This window comes from Rhipicephalus microplus, chromosome 1, assembly GCF_043290135.1.
Source record: "Rhipicephalus microplus isolate Deutch F79 chromosome 1, USDA_Rmic, whole genome shotgun sequence".
NCBI classification, from domain to species: Eukaryota; Metazoa; Arthropoda; class Arachnida; order Ixodida; family Ixodidae; genus Rhipicephalus; species Rhipicephalus microplus.
Window position 1 is genome coordinate 246,254,182 of NC_134700.1, and position 24,722 is coordinate 246,278,903.

General features: G+C 45.7%; 1 protein-coding gene across 1 annotated transcript in view; it reads left to right on the forward strand.

Moving 5' to 3' along the window:
• The window catches only part of Tmtc4 (Transmembrane O-mannosyltransferase targeting cadherins 4), a 38,706-nt gene extending 14,117 nt beyond the window's left edge, over positions 1-24,589 (forward strand). Inside the window, exons 11-15 of the mRNA XM_075892207.1 lie at positions 1,603-1,674; positions 2,838-3,025; positions 5,932-6,073; positions 18,536-18,833; positions 19,684-24,589. Of these exons, the coding sequence (XP_075748322.1) occupies positions 1,603-1,674; positions 2,838-3,025; positions 5,932-6,073; positions 18,536-18,833; positions 19,684-19,829 (846 nt within the window). The 3' untranslated portion in view covers positions 19,830-24,589. The remainder of the gene's footprint in view (positions 1-1,602; positions 1,675-2,837; positions 3,026-5,931; positions 6,074-18,535; positions 18,834-19,683) is intronic.
• The last annotated feature ends 133 nt before the right edge of the window (positions 24,590-24,722 follow it).

The following is a 24,722-nucleotide window of genomic DNA, read 5'->3' on the forward strand; positions in this document are numbered from 1 at the left end:
AGTACTCTTCAAGCACCCAAACAAGCTTTCAAGAGAAATTATGGAGGCATTTTTTATAAATAAGAAAGGGTCTCAATGCGTTAGTCAGCCATCTATCGCCTTACTTGGTAATGAACTATCTTTGTTAGATAGTGGCTAAAGTTCATTCGTCCGCTCATGCCCGGTTTTCTTGGCGACATTGGAATCTTATAGTTTGAAGTTTGTTTTATTTTTGTGGCAAGATTGCGTGCACATGACAAAGCCTTGTCGCCGTGTATAATTTTATCGATTGAGGGGGCGGGTTTGGTCACGAGGTCTTCTGTTCTGTCTATATATATATTCTCGTGTTTTCAATAAAAATTTCAGTTGAAAGTCAGCGCTGTACCGTGTCCTTCTCTCGCTCCTGTCCGGGTGTTTCGCGCTGTTAACCACGATCTTGTGCCATTTTGTCCAATTACAATAGCTTCCGAAAAACTTTTCAGTCACGTCAGTGCCCTTGTCAAAAAAAAATAATAATTATAATACTCCGAGTCAAAGAAGTCTGTTAACACTTTTCAAGCAGTTATTTTTTTTTTACCAGCAATACTGACTAATAGTTGTTTAGATGCTTTTAGCATGGCTAAAAATATTAATATCAGAATATTTATTGTGTAATGAAGACAGGACAACAAATAAGCAGCCAAGCAAGCCACAGGGAGCTTGCACTTGCTTGGACTTCGGTAGCTTGATGCCCGTTGTTTCTTAACGCTCGCGTATGACATTCCTTGATGTTGGCATGTCAGTAAATCATGTGATATTTGGTGGAGGCTGTGTGGATTCTTAGCACCACACAGGAACTTCATTCCTAGATGTTCCCTTCTGCTCTTGCACTCACTATGGCCAACGAGACCTCGACACTGACTGAACCTTTGGCAGATTATGACAATTGTTTTAATCGCACCCAGAAATCACCACATCATTGCTGAATGCATCAGCATGCGGTGGTACTTACCAGAAGCATTTCTGGTGGAGCAAATGTCACCAAGCGCTCACCCACAAACGGTTAAGCATAGAAGTCGAACGCAATCACTTTGCCGTTGCAGAACCTTGTTGGAGATTTGTTTTGTGAGTTGAAGTTGTTATATATTTTGTATCAAGAAAAACAGATATTTCCCTGGTGAAAAGGACTTCCAGCAATTATAAAACAAGGTGGGAGCAGTAGCTGCTTGTAACTTCCGAGCATACAGAAATATGAACGTGAGGGTTTTTTCTATGCAAAAATTTTTCTTCTTCCTGTGTGCCTTCATGAGTAGCATTGTCTTGTATTTGCTGTACACTCATCAGTCCTATGCAAGATATGAATGTTTCCCACCGGGACACATTGTTCTTGTCCTGCCCTTTATCTTCGTGTGCTGAACGACATTATTTCCTGATGGTAACCGCGTGATTTTGCATTATGCTTTGTGTTTAAGTAGTTTAAAAAATTACGAGTGGTGTATTTTAACCTAGCGAAAACCACCATTTTCCCTGTTGTACAGAAGGAGTTAATAACATTAAGCTGTCTAGATATTCTGCAGCTTGATTTGTAGCACTACTAGTAATTGAAAGAGCTATTGATTCAGTAATAGCCTCATTCTTTCGCAGAGATGTCATGAGTGGACAAAAGAATCCTCACTGTTCGAGTCCGGTCTCAAAGTATGTCCAGGAAACGCCAAGGTGAGGATTGCTGTGCTTGGTTGGTGTGTGACCCCAATTGGGCTATTTTCACTAAGATATGACTGCCCGCATGTCCTGCTTTCTCTCTTGTGTCTCTGGAGGAATAGTGTCTTTTATGATTAGGAAGTTTTAAAACAGTATGCACGAAGCTCGGCATTCGCGTTTGTTGCCACTGCCCATGCGTCGCACACTATCTTCTTGCGGCCCCTCATTAGGTGATGGAAATGGTAAATGACAGCAATGAACACTATCTTTGCGTACGCTCTTCTAAAACTCCTTATCACTATTGTCATCATCATCGTCATTTTTATTGTGCTGCAAATGGCAGAGATTTGAGATATTTGTATGTAGTATTTATGAGATAAATAAGAGACAAGGCATGCAAACATGGACACGGAAGAGAAGTCGTAGGACAGAGTCATTTGTGGTGTCTTCACTTCTCTCGTGTGTTCGTGCTTGCACACCCAGTGTTCTAACATTGTATTTTACAAGTGTTCCTGACTCTTTCATCAGATATTCACCTCTGCACAGATTGCACAGTCTAACGTTTATTTTTGCATTCTTTATATTTTGCAAAACAGACTGTTTTCGTTCTGAGATTTTCATTCAGATTTGCTCTTCTATCTACTCACAGTATCTCCCTCCTCTTCAAACCATCGTCTGGAATTCAGTCTGTGGTATTGATTGCATCATTCATGACGTATATCTCTTGCTGTTTATCAGTACATATTCTGTTTACCGCTGTATTTTTTTTACTGTGTACTTGATTATTGTGTTTTTTTCTCATTCTATTTCTTAATTCTACACACCTTTTGGTCAAAGTTGTGTTATTTTTGCATGTGCTAGTGTTCAGACTTCTGGTTGTTCCTGGGCACATAAAATTACAATCTAGTGATTAGTTTCCAGTGATCATTTTGTTGACTAATAGATGAACCGATATACCACATCATCAAGAGGTTCAGCTTAGTTCACAGTCTGCAGTTTAACCCAGTACCCAAACAAGTACTGATCTTGTCATGGGAAGAGATGGGAACACTGTTTTTCTAAGGAGTTGCAAGTGTTGCAATATCTTTATTTGTTGCAAAGGCGAAAATGGCTGTGTACCGATTCACATGGTGGTAACTTCCTACTGTAGACACTCTTGATATGTTGCTGTCCATCAGGTGCACTACAATTTTGCCAAGAATGTGGGCGATAGTGGGGACCGAGAGGGGGCCATTCAGGGCTACCGAGAAGCATTGCGCCTGCACCCTGACTACGACCAGGCAATGAACAACCTGGCAAACATCCTTCGGGACGTAGGACAGCTGCAAGAGGCTCAAGCCTTGCTTCGTAGGGCTGTCCAGCTCAGGTGGGTAGGGCATGTGTTTCAATTAATTCTGGTGCCAGTTAATTATTGGTCAAGCTACGTGTGGCACTTACTAACATATTTTCAAATCGCATCCTGCTTGACAGAGAGCGGCTGCTGAAGCGAACTGGCCACTTTCTTGGCAGGGTCTGGGAGGTCATCCTCTAGTGGGCCTGTATTATCTCCTGCTCGCTTCTGGGGCAGAGGAGAGAGCGTGCAAGCTTCCTAGCACATCATATTGTGCGCTAGACTCTGTGTAGTCGAAAAAACACCTTCAACCGCTATATAGTTCTGCAATGCACACCACACATGCCTTGTGTTGGCACCCAGTTTGAGGTTTTCGTCAATTCTGTGTGAAAGGTAACAAGCATAAGTAGCCGCTGGGGTTGTCATTGCAATCAAATGTACTTTCATACCTCGTTATAATGATGTTGAAGGGGAGCCACAATTATTTCACTATATCCATTATTTTGTTATATCGATTATAACAGTTTGTAGCAATGTATGCTCAAATGGGCGCACACCTATAAGCATGCAAAGAAGGAAACCGCCTCGCGGCCCGATGTACTGCTACGCGGCCACGCGTGCGATGGAAAACAAACACAGTCAAACCTCACTAATTCGAACACGCTTAATTCGAACTTTTGCTTAATTCGAACTCACGTTGAGGTCCCGTAAAAGCTATGTGTATTCCAATGGGCGAAAACGCCCTGTAATTCGAACGCGCAAGCACTTGCGACGGCTAATTCGAACATACTGTGCTCTGAAAATGCTCTCAGCACCATGCCCAATCCCGTGGCGGCACCTCTCAACGCTGCGCGGGAAGAAGGAAAAGAAGAAAAGGAAAGAAAAGACTGTGACGGATTGTTTGCTCTCTCTCAAATGCCTATCTGTGACGTGCCTGTGCCCTGCTTCTCCCTTTTCTGTCTCTGCACGTAGAGACCCTTCTCCTTTCAAGGCGGCGTACAGAGAGAGAGAAAAAAAAAGAAAACTGTCGCAAAGAGTTTTCCTTTCTCGGTGCATAGGGTAGCAGCAAAGACGCAGTCATTGCTGTCGTCTTTAGGCGTGGAGAGGGAAACCGCTTTGCACCGCGGGGCTGCTTCTCGGTCATGTGACCCGCTGTGCGCTTTCTCAATCCTCTCTGCTGACTGTGTGAAGACGATGGCTCTCTTGGCTGTGCGTGGCATGGCTGTAAGGTTGGCGCGGTAGTTTTGAAAGAGCCACGCCGAACAAGCGTCAAACTCTACAGAAAACGATATACTTAACACACTACGTTTTTTTTTATAGACTATTTGATAGACTAATTTAGTTTGTTATATTCATTTACCAAGCAATTTAACTTCATTACAAGGAGATTTAAAATGCATGGTTCTCAATAGAGCTTTCAAGAGGAAATTCATTTACTTAGTTATATTCATTATTTCGTTATACATATCCCATTACTTTATAAAGATGTTTGAGTGTAGTTGTAATGATGCTGGTTTTAACCACATGTTGAATGTAACAATAACAGTCAGTCTACCATGAACATTTATGTGTCTTCTACAGTGAAATGGACCCCCTACATAAAATAATTAAATTAGGCTTCTGGATGTCTAAGCAGAGAGCATAAAAGTGTGTTCAAAACACCGGATGATAAAAACAAAAAAACAAAGTGAGTTGATGTGCCCATGTGAGTACAGTGTGCGCTTCTGGGCATTTGTTAAGAAGCCTCATACATAAGAAGTCGCTAGCCTTCTCCACTCTTCCAACCTTGCACCTCTTTCCTGTCTCCATTCCATTTCTTTGAATTTAAATGGACTGCATCAGTGATGCTCTATGATGTTCTAAATTTTTATCTCTCACTTGTGTGCTTTCCATCTCTTGGAATCCAGTTTGTTATTTAGTTATCTTGCCTACTTGCTGCTTGCCCTGCCCCTTGTGTTTTGAAGCATATGTAAGCTTTTCTTTCACTGTAACCTGCTGTAACGGCTCACTGGCCGTGGCATTCTGCAGATGCATGCTGCACCATTGACTTGTTTCCTGGCTGTGTTGTCTAAGTGTCCATAGTCTTGTGCTGCTCACCTTGATCCCAGCCTCAGTGGCCTGCATCTTTATGTAGACAAAATGCTAGAGTGTTTGTGTGCTTAGGTTGTGAGGTCTTGAATTGGCAAGCAGTACCACCATGCTCTTTGAGTGAATAGACACATCAGACACGGTCGGAATAAACCAAACAATACGCATTTATTTAGCTGCTTTTAGAAACGACGATATTGTCTGCCGAATTATGATCAACACGCTAGGACATTCATACACAATATTAAACAACACAACAAACAAGGTGGTGTGGCTAACGCCTGACCTCACCATGTGGGCCCACCGCAGACGGCCTGCGGTGCCGTCCACGGCAGACCCACCGCGACAAACAACCGTCCGCGCCACCGCCCCACCCCAAAATACTTGCTCAACTCTCTCGCCCGCCACCAAGGCTTGCCTTTCGCCAGTGGTCACCGCCAGCGCTACCACTCTACCATCCATGATGATGATAGTGGTGATCACCGCTCGCGAACACGCCACCTATCGCTCAATAGTTGTCACCCCCGAAATACTGCTTCTGTGCGAGACATGCGCGCCACGTGGCGAAAACAATTTTACAGGAGGTTTCAGCACCCCCACAAGGTTTAGGTTCATGTTAAACAACTTTTGGTGGTCAGAATTTACCAGGAGCCTTCTACTGCAGCACCTGTCATAGCATCAGTGCTGCCCATGGGTATTGAAACTTGCAAATTAATTGGACCTTTTCCATGGCCAGATTATTGTTTAGGCCATGTGCCACTCCATTATAGCAGTTGTGGATTCACTGTGGTTATGCCTTGCTTTCTCACTTGTGCGAGCCACTTGGCAAGGATGGCCTTTCTTTTGCTGTACAGGCCAGATTTTGCAGCCGCCTGGATGAATCTAGGCATTGTTCAGAGCAGTCTAGGCCTGCTGGATGATGCTGAGCAGAGCTACCAAACTGCCATAAGCCACAGAGCCAAGTATCCAGACTGCTACTACAATCTCGGAAATCTGGTGTGTACTGAAAATGGCCATCATTATAGAAAGATGCCTTATGTCTTGTCAGCCTCACATAGGATTCAGTATACCAGTGTTCACATCCTAAAATATAGGTGTTTCTTTAAACTTTTATCTATAAACATTTTATTCCGTATTTTGTTCATATTAAAGGTCAGAGGTCTTGTTTATTTGGCTATTGTTTGAATGTTAATTATACTGTTTTATTAATCTTTGTGGTTTGAACACTCATGACCTTTACATGCTTGTTCTGCTGAAAAACTGCTGTAAGTATAAGCATTTTATGAGTCAAGTGCAAGCAGTGGTGTAAGGAGACTACTGTTATGAGCCTGATGTGTTGTCATGGCAATTCGGCAACTGACTGGACATGCTGAAGTCTGTGTTTAAAAGTGCTATTAAGTTGTGCCAAGTTAACTGCCATAGTTGGTTCATGCTTATGCAACATGTTCAATTTGCAATAAAACTTAAAATGAAAATTATCAATTCATACAGATTTGCACTAAGTTAGGCGCCATACTGAGTACCTTGACCTCACTGGCAGGTTGGCGCTCAACTTCCTTTTCAGGAGAAACCTCCTCAGTGTCTTGACGGCTGGTGGTAGGTCCCAAACCTGGGCATTGCAACCAGTCTTCATGTGTCGGATGGTCGGGTGGCATGAATGGTGATGTCTCCGGAATCGGTGGCTGAGCAGCATGTGAGACGTAGTCCTCAGGACATTTTAAAGCATGGGTATTGTAGCCACCGTGGAGTCTGCAGTGTCACAGCTGCTATTTGTCATTGCTGAGTGGAAACACGCATGGATGGCCGGCATGGACACCGGAGTACCATGCTTCCTTGTGGGCAGGTCGTTGAATCTAGGAACTTGGGCTTCCTCATTGTGTTGACCAGGCGTAGTATGTTAGGCGTTCGAGAGGCGCAGTAAGGTTGAGTCCCATACTGTGGGGTTGGGTTCCTGTCGTTGCATCTGCTTAGTGGTGTCATGGGATTCCACAGGTATTGGTATAGGTGTGCACTCTGCAGACTAACAAGCTGGCAGTGCTTGGGTCGTCGAATCCATAATTGAAAGAGGTGGCAAAACCGGCACACCGGATGCAAGCGCAGTGTACTGCGGGGCGGTGGGCCTCTCGAATGATGAATTAATTTGCGCTGAAGAGCGGTCTCCATCACCTGTGTGGACAGTTGTTCCTGGCAGGGGAGTGGTGTGACATGGCTGTGATGCGGGACGTGTCCCAGAAGGTGATGAGCCAGACGCCACAATGTCCCTGCTGGGAAAAAAAGGATTTCTGCTGCCGTAAAAATGAAGCATGGCATCTCGCAGATCGTCGTAAGGTCGGGGGGTCCACGAGAAGTAGGTCAGGCGGCGTTTGAGGTCAAGTGGCCGTACGTACTCAAGGACCTCGAACATAAATTCCTGGAGCCAGATGCTGTTGAGCTTCAGGGCAGCCTCAAATTCCACGAACCATCTTTCGACGCAAGCAGCACGGAACGGTGGCAGTGGCAGGTCGAATTGCGGCCTTCAAATGTCGGCTGGCTGGTACATGGCCATGGAACTCGGTAGCAGTGCTGCAGTGCTGGTCACTGGTTCTTGCGTCCGAGGTCACCATTTGTAGAGCAACGAGATGAGACGGTGGCGGATGAGGCCATGCCCTGATCGTAGCTCTTTATTGGGATGTGTGTGAAGATAAAAAATCAAGTGGTTGCAACTGACGCGTCCAGCGGGGCCAAGAGCCAGAGCGTTATTTAATGTTACTTTCTTCCCCCTAGTAAGGACCAGTTCATGGGTATGGTAGAGACGCGTATTCCTTAAAGGAGCCCTGCAAGACTTTTTTAACATGGTCAGAAAACACTGCCAACTGCTGGTCGAGGTTCCTGTGTACATGTGAGCCAAATATTATATAGTAGCAATGCATGCAACAGACAACTTGCAGTTCGTTACATTTCAACGGCAGATAGAAAGTACTCGTTCTTCTCTAGGCAAATTGCATCATCGACGAGCTTATCTATGTCAATACTAGAGGGAAGAACATCAACAACCCTTGGCTTATTTGAGCATTTGTGTGCTGCATAGTTAGTAACTTAAGGCGGCGGCCACCGGAAGGTACCACCACATGCTGGCGCCACGGTCTGTAGTATGCTGGAATCAGCATGTTGGAATCCGCATGTGGTGGCATCAGCATGTTGGTTACTACTCTGGAAGCGGGCTCACAGGTTAAAAAGAAAGCTACAGAAAGTGCTCAGGGTCAAAACGCACGCTGTTGCAACTCTTTGCCCCTTTGTAATCCAATCACATGTAGCTTTCAGTGCATCTGTGAGGAGAAAAGGAGAGAAAAGGTGCTTAAAGCATGGGAGAAATCTCTTTGAATCCAATCATATGTTAATAATAAAAAAAATTGAATTTATCAATTTGTGAAGCAATAAGCTCTAGGTCAGACCAGCATATAGTCCGAGGTGCATTTCGGGCATACCGAATGCGAGAAAAATGTTTTAACCCGAATATAGACTGAGGAAAATGGAAAAGTACATTGATTTGCACTTAGTTACTCATCGTCATCTGACGAGCTCTAATCCGAAGCTCTCTTGTTGGACATGTTCTCCCACAGCACCTCGTCATCAGTTTCATCGAGGCGTTTCAGATAGAGCACTTTTTGAAGGATCGGCAAACAAGCTTCTCAGGAATGCAGGCCCAAGCCTCGGTGATCCACGAGCACAACATTGCTGGCGAGCCTTGCTTCAGTCCTTCGGCAGAGGTCACTTTCGGCTCTCCAGGCCTCATCTACTCCATATACTACAGGCGCTTGATGTGGTCCCTAAATGGCTTATTGAGTCACACATCAAGTGGCTGCAGCTGTGATGTCATCACTCCCGTTATAACGACGAGCTCTGTGTGGGAGTCTTGCAGCTATCGCTTCTCAGAGTTGGCCAGATGACAACGAATTGCGTCGAGCACAAGCATCGATGGGAGTCCTAGCAGTGCTCAGGGCCATTGACGTTACGTGTACTTGATGCAGTCAAGTACAAGTGACTCATCCATCCAACCCTTGTTCTGGCAGTGGACGACATTTCTTGGGAACTTCTCGCCTTTAGCAGCGTCTTTCGTTTGAACACAGCGTAGGGTGGCAGCTTGCATATATCTGTCGTACAGGCCAGCATTACAGTCACCTGTGTTTTCTCATTCCCAGTTGATTGCACAGTAGCTTGCCTGGGGCGTTTTTCGTGAACTGTCAGCTCCAACGGCATATTGATGCACACAGGGCCAGATCAGCGTTTCCGATCTGGCCCAGCTGAAAGGAGACGTGTCTTTCGCAAGAAAATCATGTGCTTCTGTGATATGGATGTATGCCAACGTAGGGAGAACCCAGCGCGGCGCATGAAGCGGGACACCCAATGCTTGCCCTGTTGAAGACCACCTGCTCAATGCCTTGATCTCGTGCGATCTCCCGTGCCTTTGCTTGTGCCAGCTCAATGTTGACAGGGAGCTGTGCAGCACGTTGCTACCCAACAAAGTTCGCCAGTTTTTGTTCAACATCAGGAAAAGCTCCTTGTCTCGGCTCCCAAAAACTTCTTCGCTGGCCACTGCATGCCAAGAGGGCTTCTTTCTGCTTCCTCCAGCTGTGAATGCACCGCTTGTCCATGCCGAACTGTCGCCCCGCAGCACAGTTACCAATGATTTCCGCAGCTAAGATAGCCTTTCTTTTATAGGCAGCCAGAGCTGGCATTTTGTAAAGTCACTGACAAAAAAATCTTGGTTGTTGTTACATGCATGAAGTGGTTGCAAGGGCCACTGTTGCATGCCTGTAGGACTAACGTCTCTGACGCTACAACACTACCTACTGCATAAGCTTGCAGGCACCTGATCATGATAGCACTGTCTATTGCTGAAAGCAAAACTACGAATTCGGGCCGAAAATGTTTGGAATCGTCGTATAGGCTGGGGCAGAAATTTTGCATTGCAAAATCTATAAAAAAGAAAAACCGGGGCTATACGTGGATTTTTTCGGTACAGCCAAACCTCATTACAGCAAAGTTCCATCTCACATAAAAGTAAGTTTGTTATAACCGAAAATTAATTATACAGCGGAACCCCTTTATAAGAAACACTGATGTAAAAGACAAATGAGCATAACAGACAGTGTGCCTACAGTAAAATAGAGGTTGATAAGAAAATGCATACGTGCCACCCCCATAAGAGACACCTCATAGAAGGGACAAGAACTGCTGCCCAGTGCGAGTCTCTTATAGAGGGCTTCAACTGTAAAGGTCTATTCCTAAAAGTATATCTGTTACAAGACTATGTTTTAAGTGCTTATTTATAACCAACATTTTGTTATGTCCAGGTTCATTATATCGAGGTTTGAGTGTAGTTACAGAGAATCTCTGAACTATTTCATTTTGGCACTGTATATACACACGTAAAGCATTTGCTTGTGTAAAAACATCATCATTACCTTGCAGTGCCAAAATTAAAGAAATTCGCATTTGATTCAACCAAAACATTCAAGCTGCTTAAATATTGTAATGTGAGATGGTCTAGATATTGTCACTGTAGGTCGAATGATAAACTGTTTATTCAGGCCGAACTTGTGGCCACATAAAAGAAAAGCTAGATTACAGCGAGATACTGGCTCTGGAAGCGGTGAGCAGAACGTCGGCCGTCGATCAACTGACAAGCGGCGAAGCGTGTCGGCATTTATACCTTTTCCATTGAGTATTTTATCATTATCGCTAGCGGCCACGTAGGTTCGAGAATAATCTGTATTGTTCACAAAGTGGGCGTAATCTTAACAAAACGATCCACTACAGCCTTGAAACCTCTCGAACATTGTAGGCGCGATTCGCGCTGAACAAAGTTTAACGGTGTGACAACAAAACTCGAGGAAAGGAACATGGTATTGCCCCCCTCGGAAAAAGGCATCGCCCCGATGCTTTAACAAAAGACGAAAGTACATTAGTAAAGACAATAAACACACACAAACAGCAACAAATTACAGCCCTCAGGTTCGCGCATGAAATGGCTTGAGGCGCACAACATGGACGACTTCAGGTCAAGCACGGCGCCGTTGAGAGTTCGTAATGTCGTCAGGAACAACCTCGCAGCTGAGTGGGCCGAGACGTCAAAGTACTGTGTACAATTAGAAGACTGTCGCAGAAGTTTTTCACTCAGTCCACGTTGGCGTATCAGCGTTCATACCCAGACACAGTCACCTGGCTGGTACTCCACGAAGCTTTGTCCAAGATTTTAGTGGCAGCTGTCGGCCGCCTGCCGATTCTTGATGTGCAGGCGAGCGAGTTGACGCGCTTCTTCCGCGCACTAAACGTAGATGGTAGCGTCGAGGTTTTCTTCATCAGCGATGTTTGGCAGCATGGCGTCGAGCGTTGTTTTCGGGTTTCTTCTGTAGACCAACTTGTATGGCGTCGTCTCTTGTACTGCAGTGTTGTATGCGAAGGTCACGTATGGAAGAATGGCATCGCATGTTTTGTGTTGGACGTCGACGTACATGGCCAGCATGTCGGCGATGGTCGTATTTAGCAGCTCAGTGAGGCCATTCGTGTCACAATCTGTCCCGAGGGCCGTAGACGAGAGGGAGAGCCGAGGTGCCGCTCTCTGACAACGATGACACCACACACATGGTGGGGTAACAGCTACTGACAGCCGAGCAGCGCTCGTCAGTGTTTATTTTCCAAGCACAATCAAGGTTGCCTGCCAAACTTGGCGAGGTAATGAAAATAGGCTAGGCAGGGGGCCACATGCTCGTTACACCCCTCACCCCAAGTTATTGCACACACACAAAAAAAATTACAAGTCCAACCGGTTCAGCGTTGCTTTAGGTAAGCGAAAAGCGGTCTGGTGCCCTTCGTCGTCGGTTGCTCTGCCTGGGTACAGGTGTAGAGGGACTAGGTGCGGTAGCACTAGGTTGCTGCCTGAGCCGCTCTCGGTTCCTCCTGAGATTCTGCCGTGGTTGGCAGAGATGGCACTGAACTTGCCGGTGGCCAAACTAGTGGCGCACTACTGGAGGCGCCTGTTTCTCGCGAAACGATTGTCTCACTGGCCGTATCTGGTGCTGCCGCAGATGCAAGCCAGGTTCCACGGTTAGCCCTGACATGGTCTGCATGTCAGTGCCATGTGGTTCCATCCTGCATTCATACGAGCAGGGAGGAGGAGCTTGCAGGCGAGACCACTTGTCCAGCCGACCAAGCTGGGCCAGAACAGAAATTCTCGGCGAATACTGGCATTCCAGGCTCGGGGAATGGCCCAGGAAGGCACCCTTTGTCAGCAGCCAGCTTCTGTTTCAGCTGTTTGAGGAGTGCCGTGGACCAGAGGTCTGTGTGCAGAATGTCCAATGTCACCATCCGTCCCAGCAAAAGCTCGCAGGGGGCATGGCCGGTGAATTCATGAGGTGTGGTCCGATATTGAAAGAGTATGCGGGCGACCTGCGTACGTAAATCTCCCACCTGGCTCTTATTAAGTTTGTCCTTAATTGTCTGCACCACCCGCTCTGCTGCACTGTTTGAAGCAGGGTGATACGGAGGAACCACCATTCGGCGGATTCCGTTCTTTGTCAGCCAGGTTGTATCTCAGAATCACCTGCGTTAGGTCTGTCGTAAAGGCCGTACCTCTGTCGGTGATGATGGCCTCTAGCACGTCGTGGCATAGAACGATGTTTTCAACAAAGAACTTGGCTACCTCAGATGCACTGCCCCTTGGCAGGGCCCCTGTCTCAGCATAGCGTGTGAGGTGGTCGGTAGCGACGATGATCCATTTGTTTCCTGAAGTCGAAGCAGGAAATGGCCCTAGTAGGTCCATGCCGATTTGCTGGAATGGTCGGCGTGGTGGCTCGAAGGGCTGTAGAAGTCCAGCTAGCCTGGTCAGTGGTGTCTTCTTTCGTTGACAATCTCGGCAAGTCTTCACGTAACGAGCAACGTCGGCAGCAAGGCGAGGCCAGTAATACTTTTTCTGTATTCTGGTGAGCGTGTGGGAAACACCCAGATGTCCGGCTGTGGGGTCGTCGTGCAGAGCCTGGACTACTTCTGGTCGCATTGCGAAAGACACAACGAGAAGGTACTTGGCTCGATGCGCTGAGAAGTTCTTTGGAGAACACCGTTTCGTACGATAAACGATGTCATTGCTCGCTTTAATACTTTTGGGACAACGGCAGCTCTGCCTTGAGGTATTTCATAAGGCCCCTGAGTTTCGGATCGGCTTGTCGTTCAGCGAAGCCATCGGCACTTATGGTTTCTAAGAAGCAGTCATCATCCCGGTCATCCTGCTGTGGTGCATCGACAGGGGTACGAGACAGGAAGTCGGCGTCGGAGTGCTTTCTTCCGCACTTGTAAACGACAAAAATGTTAAATTCTTGCAGTCTCAGGCTTCATCTTGCGAGATGACCTGAAAGGTCTTTCAAGTTTGCCAGCCAACACAATGCATGGTGGTCACCTATAACTTTGAAGGGCCTGCCGTAAAGGTAGGGGTGAAACTTTAAGGTAGCCCCATAAATAGCGAGGCACTCTTTTTCTGTTGTAGAATAGTTGGCCTCCATCTTTGATAGCGACTGGCTGGCATAACTGATAACTCTTTCCTGTCCATCAGTCCTCTGCACAAGAATGGTGCCGAGTCCTACACTGCTTGCATCGGTATGCATTTCTGTTTCAGCGAATTCCTCGAAATGCGCAAGCAACGGAGGCATCTGCAGGCATCGTTATAGTTCTTTAAATGCTTCCTGCTGTGGCGTTTTCCACTTGAATTCCACCTTGGACATAGTAAGGTTAGCGAGTTGCTCGGTGATCTGAGCGAAGTTTTTGGCGAGCCACCTGTAATAAGCGCAGAGGCCGAGAAATCGACGGATGGCTTTCTTGTCGGTGTGTGGAGGGAATGCAGCAATGGCGTTTGTCTTCTGCGGGTCGGGGTGTACATTGGACTTGACTATCACGTGGCCCAAGAACATAAGTCCTTCGTATGCGAAACAGCACTTCTCTGGCTTGAGGGTGAGTCCAGAAGTCATGATTGCTTGAAGGACAGCTTCAAGGCGCCGGAGATGCTCATCGAAGCTTGAGGAAAACACGACATCATCCAAGTACACGAGGCAAGTCTGCCACTTCAGTTGAGCTAGTACGGTGTCCATAATGTGGTGGAAAGTTGCGGGGGCCGAGCAAAGACCAAACGGCATCACCTTGAATTCGAAGAGGCTGTCTGGTGCTATAAAAGCCGTTTTTTCTCGGTTTCTCTCATCAACTTCAATTTGCCAATAGCCGGTCTTGATGTCCATAGACGAAAAATACCTCCCGTTGTGGAGTCTATAAAAGTGTCATCTATCCGTGGGAGAGGATACACATCCTTCCCCAGGATTTTGTTGACGCGACAATAATCGATGCAGAAGCGTAGGGTGTCATCCTTCTTTTTCACTAGCACCACAGGTAACGCCCACGGACTCTTGGAAGATTGTATGATGTCGTTGCATAGTGTTTCGTCGACTTGTTTTTTTATTGCCTCCTGCTCTCGAGTGGAAACTCTGTACGGGCTCTGACGGAGTGGTCTGGTACTCTCCTCTGTTAGGATGGGATGTTTTGCTACTGGTGTCTGCTGAATTTTCAACGACGATGAAAATCAGTCCTCGTTTTGCCGGAGCAGGCTTCTCAGCTGTTCTTGCTTATGCATCGGAAGAGTGGCATAGACATCGAAATTCCCATGAAGACCTCGATTCGTCGAAGCAGGTTCAGTAGACTCGGCGAGGGCGATTACGTTGCTGGCTTTGACAATTTCTTCGAAATTGGCAACTGTCGTGCCTTTGCTCACATGTTTGTACTTGTTGCTGAAGTTCGTGAGCATCACTATTGCTTTCCCCCCTCTCAGCTCGGCTATTCCTCTTGCAACGGAAATCTCGCGGTCGATCAACAGCTGCTGGTCGCTTTCAACGACGCCTTGCATGCATGCTGATTTCTGAGAGCCGATGCAAATGTTGATACTGGATCGAGGGGGAATGGTGATCTGATCTTTCGGTACATTCAAGGCCTGCTTCCCAGGTGGCGTGTGCGGTAGTAGGGCTTGTTCTATTGATAGTGTTATCGGCTTGGATCGCAGATCAGTGATTGCTCCATGAAGGCCTAAGAAGTCCATACCCAAGCATCACACTTCTCGAGCACCGGTGTACTACTATGGGGCTTGCAGAGTAAATCCGGTTGTTAAGGCAGACTCTTGCAGTGCAGATTCCCTCTGGCATTACTTGGTGGCCTCCAGCTGTTCTTAATTCAAAGCCTTCCCAGGCATGCATGACTTTCTTTAACTTCGTAGCGAACGCTTCACTCATGACCGAATAGTTGGCTCCGGTGTCAACGAGAGCAGCTACACTGTTACCGTCGATAAGAACGTCGAGGTCGCTAGTTCGTCGTCTTGTGTTGCGGCTAGGTCGTGGCGTCGGGTCATGGCTGCATCGGCTTGTTTCGCTGCTTTTATGTTGCATCCTTAGGTAGTCATCAGTACATGTGGTTTCATCGTCAGGGCTTTGCCTGGTTCGTGTGGTGTTCGTAGAGTGCCGTCGCGTCGTCGTCGGAGGATCATTGGTAGTTTGTCGCACAGCAACCGTACCTTTAGCGGTTGCTGCCCTTAGTTTTCCTGATAAGGGCTAGGAGACCGGCCCCGGGTTGGGCCAGTGTACGACCGGCGGTAAGGCGACATGTAGCGGCCGTGCGGCGGCGAACGGGAAGTTCTTCGAGGTGTCCACTGTGCTGCAGCGAAGTAGTCGGCGATGTCGCAGGGTCTTCTCCCCCCCCCCCATACTGTGCACGCAGCACATCTATGATGAAACCATGCAGTCCCATCTGACGGTACTGGCAGCGGCGATAGGTGTGGCCTGCTTCTCTGCAGTGGTAGCAGAGAGGTCGGGGGTCGGCGGCACGCCACACGTCTGTTTTCCTCGTGGCGTTGCACTGGCTGGCAGGTGGCCGGTATGGCGTCGACGGCAGCGTTGGCTGGCGCAGGAACTGTGATGGTGCGGGCTCTTGACGTGGGCGTGAAGGGGGAGCGTAGCGTCGGGTTGCAGCAGCATAACTCATCACTTGCGGCTGTGGCTTGGGAGCTTCGGAAACTCCAAGCGATTGCCAAACTTCTTTGTGGACACTGTCGGTAATCCAATTCACTTGTGTCTGCGACAAAGGCAACAGGCTCGGTAGCTCCTCCCGCACGACCTATCGGATCGTCTCGCGCAGGTCGTCCGTCCTGAGGGCATGGGCTTTAACGTAGTTGGCTGTTGGAGAGCGACGGTCATACTTCCTTGTGCGCATCTCAAGCGCCTTCTCTATTGTCGTGGCCTCAGTGAGGAATTCGTCAGCAGTCTTGGGCGGGTTGCGAACATGTCCTGCAAACAACTTTTGCTTCACACCCCCCATGAGGAAGCGGAGCTTCTTGTCCTCAGCCATGGCATGATCGGCGTGCTGAAACAGTTTCGTCATCTTTTCCAGAATGTTTAAAGTGTCACTATTCGCAGAAATGTTAGTAACCACATTGAATTTTGTGTGTAAACCCCCCTGCAGTAATGCCATTATGGCGTTGCAGGAATTCTGTAAATAAATAAAAATATCTTCCGTGAAGATGGTGACATTTTCGTTTGGCTGCTGCCAGCAAAGCAGCGGCCCTTTCTTTGCGGGTAATGCTCGGGAAAGTTTTCAGGAATACGCTGTGAAAGAGATTCCAGGAGCCAAATGCAGGCTCCTGATTCTCGAACCAGGCCCTCGCCACGTGTTCCAGGTAGAATTAGACGTGGCGCAGCTTTCTTTCGGGTCCCACTGGTTCAAGGCTGCTACTCGGTCGTACGTCTCGAGCTAGGTCTTCGGTTCTTCAAATGAAAATCTGTGGAAGATGGGTAGCTCCTTCGGCTGGTGCATTACGACCATGGGGGGCACTGGTACAGAGGCTGTCATAGTTGATGCAGTAGTAGTGGTGGCCTTTGGCTTGCGACTGTTATCGAATAGAGCCCCGTACTTCGGAGGTATCCCTTGTTAGTGGCGGCTTGCTCGCAGGTTGAGGTTGGCGGAGATGTTTGGTTCACGTTCGGGGCTTGGCTCTAGACTGGAGGGGGGGCGTTCATTGCATGGACGGGAAGCAGCTCTACCAGATGTCACGGGGTCGTGATGTGGATGAAGGGAGCAGACTGCAGATCGAATAATAAACTGTTTATTCGGGCCGAATTCGTGGCCACGTAAAATGAAAGTTACATTACAGCGAGATACTGGCACTGGTAGCGGCAAGCAGAGGCTGTCGATCAACTGACAAGCGGCGAAGTCGGCATTTATACCCTTTCCATCGAATATTCTTACGTTATCGCTAGCAGCGACGTAGGTTCTCGAATAATCTGTATTGTTCACTAAGTGGGTGTAATCTTAACAAAATGATCCACTACAGCCTTGAAGCCTCTCGAACATCGTAGGGGTGGTTTTAGCTGAACGCAGTGTAACGGGTTGATAACAAAACTTGAGGAAAGGAACGTGGCAATGTAAAGGAGGCTCCAAACAAAATTTGGCACTCGATATAGGAGTAAACTTCACAGCACGCTCGCCAATGTAGCTGTCCTTGGTATTGAAACTGAAAAAGAAAACACCTCTACCACTCCTCGAATGTGACACATTAACTAGGATGCACAGCTTCTCACTGCTGTCTTTGATGTAATAAAGTGGTTCACACAGTGATGCACTTAGAAACATAAATGGCAGCATGCTTAGATGTGTGGCAAAGCAACAACTTCGATCAGCACATATCGTGTAATTAAGCACGGTTGAATGCCGCTAAAAACAACACTACACCATTACTAACTCCATAGCTTTAAGATTATCTGCCATGTCCTTATAATTGAAAGCCATGTAGTAGGTTTTTTTTTTTGTGTCACATTTGGGAAAGTTGCGGTAGTTCCGATTTAACAAAGTTCTTGCACATTACATGCACAAACTTGGTTCTTTTATTAATAAAAGTTTAGTAAGCATCGAGTGAGGGAGAATCAATGTTTTGCAGAAAGGTTATGCAGTCCAGCAGGTATATCGTGGGCTGCAGCTGCAATGGCTGTTATATTTGTCGCTAATGTTAGGTACCATTGATATCTCAGCTGGCCTCACACAAGCTTGTGCATAGTTTACTGGAAATTAGTGTAGCAGTAGTGAAAATGCATTGAAGCATACTGTGACCGACCAATGACAATAATTATGCAGTTGTAGCTACCCTGGAGTGTAATAAAATCGCCACATGCTCAGATTGACGTCCAGGTGTCCATGTTTCGACAGGAACTTTGGGGATATGTTTTTTCGGGCGTTCGTTAGTAGGGGTTTTCAGAATCGCTAATGGCATGTTCAGTCAGTCATTTTCACAAGCGGTTTGCAAGTATCAGTCTCACTGTGCATGCTCCACTTCAGCGTTGCATATATAGAATTGATTAGTCAGCTTGGTCTAACTGGTGCATCTCTGTCGATGCTGCTTCATTACAGTACTTGGAGCAAAAGCGCTATGAAGACGCCTACCGCGCATGGCGCAACGCCACTCGGCAGCGGCCAACACACCTCGTCTCGTGGAACAACCTTGTCCTGATGCTGGACCAGAGGGGCCAGGCCTCCGATGCTGAACGTGCTGCACTCCAGGCTCTGAGGCACCTCCCCCACGAACCTGCCCTTCATTTCCAACTGGCCAATATCCTTGGAAAGGCAGGAAAATACCAGCGCTCGGAGCAGCATTTCTTGGCAGCCATTCGATTCAGTCCGGACAATCCTACCTATCACACCAACCTTGGTCAGTTGCTCATATAAAGGGGTTAATAATTAATAATTGCTGCAATCATATTAAAGCAATGAAATTACTTTTCGTTACAATCAGTGATCTAAGTAATTACTTTGTGGGCTTGTGAGTGAGTAGTTACAAGAAAGTTACTGATTACCTTTTCAAATTTCTTTTATTGAAATATAACCTGTCTGCTTCTCTTATGGTACAAAAATTTCACCAAAGAAAGGAAACTTCAAAAGCAACGAAAAGTTGATCTAAGTGCCAAAGCTCAAGCATGAGAGCGAGGCAAGGTCACTTAAAACATGCATAGTATCCAAATATGAAGTTCCAAATAACGTTTCTGGAAGGTCATGGTCCTCGAAATTTCAAACAAGAGGTTTTGATAATGGCTGCACACATTTTTTTTTATTGATGGACAGCTCAGTAACAGGATGCAAAGGTTTCAGATGCATTAATCTGCCACTCCTTTTGCCCCTAAAGGGAGGGGGCTTTTCTTTAGACAAAATGACGGTAAGTTCTATGGTCCTCGGTTCCCTTGAAGGAACTTCTGCTGATGCTCCTTCAAAGTAACTTCTTTACTTGTAAAAGTATTTTTACTACTCGGTCGTTCGTTTTTTTTGTAATAGCCCTTCATTTTCAGGATAATTTGCATAATTTGCAGGATACTTGGAATGAAAAGTAGAGACGACAACCATACTTTTTATTAAGCCCACTCAGTAGCAAATATGCCGTCTGAACTTTGTTGCTTTTTGTAAGCCATGATGTAACAGCAGCATAGATTATGCGGAAGACTCAGCTACATGCCTAGTATATTTTGTGTATGATGAAAGCTCCATTTCTGGCTGCACTTTTCATCCAGGTGTGCTCTACCACCGCTGGAAGAAATATGACCAGGCAGAGGAGCGCTACCGACATGCACTGAAGCTCAAGCCTGACCTTAAGAGTGCCCGTGACAACTTGAACATGCTGCTGCAGCAGACAAGGCTACAGGCTGTTGAGACATAACGTTGATCCAAGCATTGGAGGCTGTAGTGATAGAGCGACACGCATGGGCACCGGCAGGTGGTGTGCAAAAGGGGGTATTTGCCCCCCTCAGGCCCCACCAGCAGATGCCCCCACCCAAGCTACACCAGCGCTCGTCCTTCCTCAAGCTGCAGTGCAACACGAGTTTGCACCCCTCGAAACAAAATCCTGCCAAAATGCATGGTCACATGATGTGCACATTAATCTCAGCTTAGCAAGCATTACATGAGCCTTTCCTACAAATTTAGTTCGACAAATTACAAATCAACAACAGATTCCAAATGATGATGTTTATAAGAAGTTGTATACCTTATCATTCACTCTTGGAAATGACTTGAATTGTTAGAAATTTCAGCTCATTCACAATGTTTTAGTCTTGCAGAAATGAAGCTACATTGCTGGTAGGTAACCTGAGTGCTAGACTGTAAAGAAACAGAAATGACGCATGCTGTATTATTTTTAGAAGCCTTCTTCCCAAGTCTAGAACCATCTTGAAATGTTTGTCACTGTCACTCATTGTGTGGTCTTGTCTAGATACGTTTTAAGTTTTTCAACACAAATTGTAGTTTCGTGTGGCCCGTAGCAGTTGCACGAATGCTCGAGCAACTGTACTCTTGTCTAATTGGACAAATCTAACTGTGGCCGTGCAAACTGAGCCACATTGAATCCTGGTGGTTTTTATCGTGCGTTGGTGATTCTGGAAATATGATGTAGTATGTGAAAACTACATGCTGATCAAAGCAATTGTGTCAGTGCGAGCGTCACCACGGATGCACTGCATGAAATGGGTATAGTACTGTACGTTGATGGAAAATGCAGTGATCGTGCAAAAACATGAATTACATTGTGCACCATCATGAATATTAGAAGAAGCCATTCGTATCTGGCAAGCTGAGAAGTGACTGAATTTCACTGAACGCATGGACCGATACTGTGGAGTGCAAGAAGAGTGCTTCGAGTGCAAAAGTTCATCAAACAGTGCGGTGCAGCTGCAGAACTTCCTGCCAATCAACCACTGGCTTGTAATGAATGTGCTTGCATAAAAAATGCAGGGTATGCAGCGGCCTATGGAGGCAGTATAGATTTCATAGGCCTCTGGTTTAAGATGATTTTACTTTGATAGTTTTTACTTTGACTATATGTTCTATATCATTCTCGAAACCATCTCAAAGAACCTCATCACATATATACAATACGTACATTCTGTGCTCTAAATGATCTGAGGTAATATTCTTACATATGGTATTGAGAGCAGAAATCTTTCTCACCGCTTGTTAATTTAGTGCATTTTGATGTATAATATGGCTCATGGATTGATACATGACTGGGAGATTAAGTTAACGCTCGGCACGTTAACTTGCTTGAGAAAACCATGTGGTGTAGCTAAAAATTGGGTTTCTTAAACTGACATTGATTGAAGTACTATATAAGGGTCACAATTGTGCAGATTCCGCACAAATATCAGCTGGTAAAAATACAATTCTGCACATTAGTTATCCCTAAGTTAACTGTTTTATTCCGAGTGCACTGTGCAGTCGTGGACGAATAAAATGTGAACAAGACATCGCAATAGAGAACAGTTTTGGCATGTCATGGTCTGAGAGCATTGTCTCGTACATCTAAGCATCTGGTTGTCGGAGACAGTTCAGCCGTCCCAATAACCTTGTAAGACAAAATTATGGTTGGCATTGTATGTACTGGTAAAAAGAAAAGTATGTGTTCGAGCCAGCTGTAACTTGTCGTCAGGCTCACAGCCAAGAATTTTTTTCGGGGAGGTTGAAGGAAAGAGAGAGAAAAAAAGGGGGCACACTTGTTGAAGGTATTGAAAAACTCTTATTTTTTGTCCTCAGCAAAACACCCCCCTTGATCCAAATTTCGGGGGCACCGGACCCTTGCACAACCCCGTGGTTATGGGCCTGCTTGTCAATGTCCACGACTCTACATGCTTTTAAGTTGTGGCTGCATGTGGTCCCATTTTTTTCCTGTTTGCATGCATGTGTGTTTCAATTAATCTGATGTTGTAGGTTATGTGCCATCAACATGTGTCCACCTGTTGCTGTTCTCCAAAGACACCTCTACTTTCATGTTTGCCTTCTCTAGAGCAGTATGATAACATGTTTCACTACCTTGATGCATTAGTTTAGACCATATAATTTGAAGATGTGTTTTATGAATCTCTTGGTAATCTGCTTGTGATTAATGTTGTTATGCTTCTCTGACACATTAGTTGTGAAGCTTCTCCTCTGTGAAACAAAAGCAAAATGAGACCCACATTGTAGCATGCCTAGCTCTCTTACAGGTGGCACTGCAATGCCCAGAGTTGAAGTCCTCTTCTGGTTGGCGACCTTCTCAGTAGCTAGTGATCGAAGAGCACTGTTGATGATTTCATTGTCTAATGACCAAAAGCAATAATGTAGCAAAATGTTTTGTCCATGCGAAGTGTGTATTACAGCCAATCTGTGGGATTATGCCGCATGGTCTCCTGCGAAATTGGTAATAATTCAACTTTTTGTGATCTCGTCACAACAAGTTCTAACAACTTTCGAAAGTAATAAGTAATTGTTGTAAGGAAAGCGCTGTGTATAAGCAAACTATAATGCACATGTGCTGTAATATACAGGCATTTATTTGCTTAAAAGGAGGGATAATCAAGTTTCTGTAATATGAAAATGAGCACTGTTACCATGTGCAGAGGTTTCTTATAGAGGAAGCTGAGGCAAGTGGGTATGGGTATATCCTGGAAAAATCACTTTGAGCAAGGGCATGTGTTTGGTCTTTTTTTTTTTTCATTCTGTGGTCTTAAACACCTGTTCAAAGTTGAATCAGAGTGGAGTCTTGGAAAGCCAGAAAACATGCTAGACAAACTAGTTGAGGTGCCACCTTGAAGTTCCCGCAATTCGATTCCTGGTGTCGGGAATTTTGTCAGCCTCTGCTCGGGATATGATGTAGAGTATCGGGGTTTAACGTTCTAAAATCATGTCATTATGAAGCACACCATGGTGGAAGGTCAAAATTTTGGCCATTTGGTGTTTTTAATATGCACTGACGTTGCACAGTACACTGCCCTCAAGCATTGCACCTCCATCAAAATGTAACCACTGTTGCTGGTATGGAATCCTTAACTTTCCACTATTCAATGTGCAACGAGTATATCACATTTTGGTGGAACCAAAAATGAAACTTGGCAAGCTTTCATACCTTATTTATACAAAAGCAATAAGAAAGAAATTATCTATTGTCCAAGCTCACCATTGAATATACACAGAGAAATACACCCTACCAGACTTTTGTTTGTACAAGTCTAACTATAGCCTCATAATGGCACTTCAAGTTTATGCGTTTCTCGAGGTGTTCTCCGCCAGGGGTATATTATGTCACCACATTCAGCGGAGCTAGTGAATGCTGAGTATGCGGGTGGTCAGACGACTGCATGCGTATGAAACAGAGCAGCAGTGACCTGGGGCGATAAAGTAAAGTATAATATAATCGACCCACTTGTGGACGTCTTCGCTATATGATCACTTATTTTATTCACACACTATTCTTTATAGCCTGGCAACCAAGCTAGTTGAACTCTTCTCAAGTACACACGCACTAGTGCATAGAACACCGCTATCAGATGTAGCCAGCACCAACAGAAAATTTCACAACAGAGAGTCTTTTATTGTAACAGCAGATGTAACTGATGTGTGTGACTTCTGTAGTGCAAGCACCACTGCCACAGAAGCTCGTATGAAATCTGGTAGTCAAACAAAACAAGGTCAATCAAAAGTCTGGCTAGAAGTACCAGCACCTGACTTTTCATCACTCTGTGATACATCCATCTCTTTAAGGTTACTCCGGATATTAACAGATGTTACTAAGTCTTTCACTTCATTTTTTTTTAATGAGGTGCTTGCGCTCGCATGGATGCACTAAACGTGATTCATGCTACAACTCTAGAAAGTTCTGATGTGAGAAAAAGAATGTGATTTCTGCAATGCTCAACTGCTGCTCTTAAAGTTTTAATAGTTGCTATAAGTTTTTCTATATGCAATATTGTCTCAGTTTCTTTTTGCTATGTGAGAGGCCATGCTTCCTTTTTGTGCCATGTTCTGTTTCTGCTAAGGACTAGTAGTGTATTAGAAGGCATTGATGTATGTGTGAAACTCATCTGCATACTCTTCACTGTAGCACTTACACCCGCATGTGTCTTTGGTGTCATGTTCAAATCCATGCTTTTGTTAATGAGCATTGCCATGTACTTCTAGGTTGCCCCTAAATTTTAGAATTTAATTTGCATGTATTATTAAGATCAACATTATTTGTCTTTATTAGTGTGTTAGGTCCTTGTCCCAGTGTTGCAACATCATTCTGTCTGTTGTATAGCCATAATGTCGAAGTTTTCGCCAGTCTTTCTGCGTGAACCTTGTGTAAAAAAGTTGGAAATATTTTGTAAGAAAATTTTGGAACAGTCCAGTAGCAATAGGAGATGTTTGTTGTTCTTCCGGTGTGAAGGTCCTGATAAGTCCTTCGACGTTTAAATGTTAGATTCCTGCACATATCACCGTGATTAATGTCACAATGCACAATCAGAAAACTTGCACATATCACTGTTGACGTTTCCTCCCTGTTATCTACCTCAACCGTGTGTGTGCTCAGAACGTTGTACGTGTTGCACGTCGTTAAAATTGTAGATGTGTGTTGAATCACAACTGTGTTTGGAACGTTTTCTCCCGAAATAAAATATTCGTGCAACAAAACGTGCTAGGGTCTCGCATACTGGGCCTTCCGTCGCGCCCGCGGCTCGACGGCGTTGCTCTTTCGGCATGCATTAGCGTAGCGCAAAACGTGCACCCGCGCGTGCAAAAAGTGCAGCCGGCCAGATATGTTTGC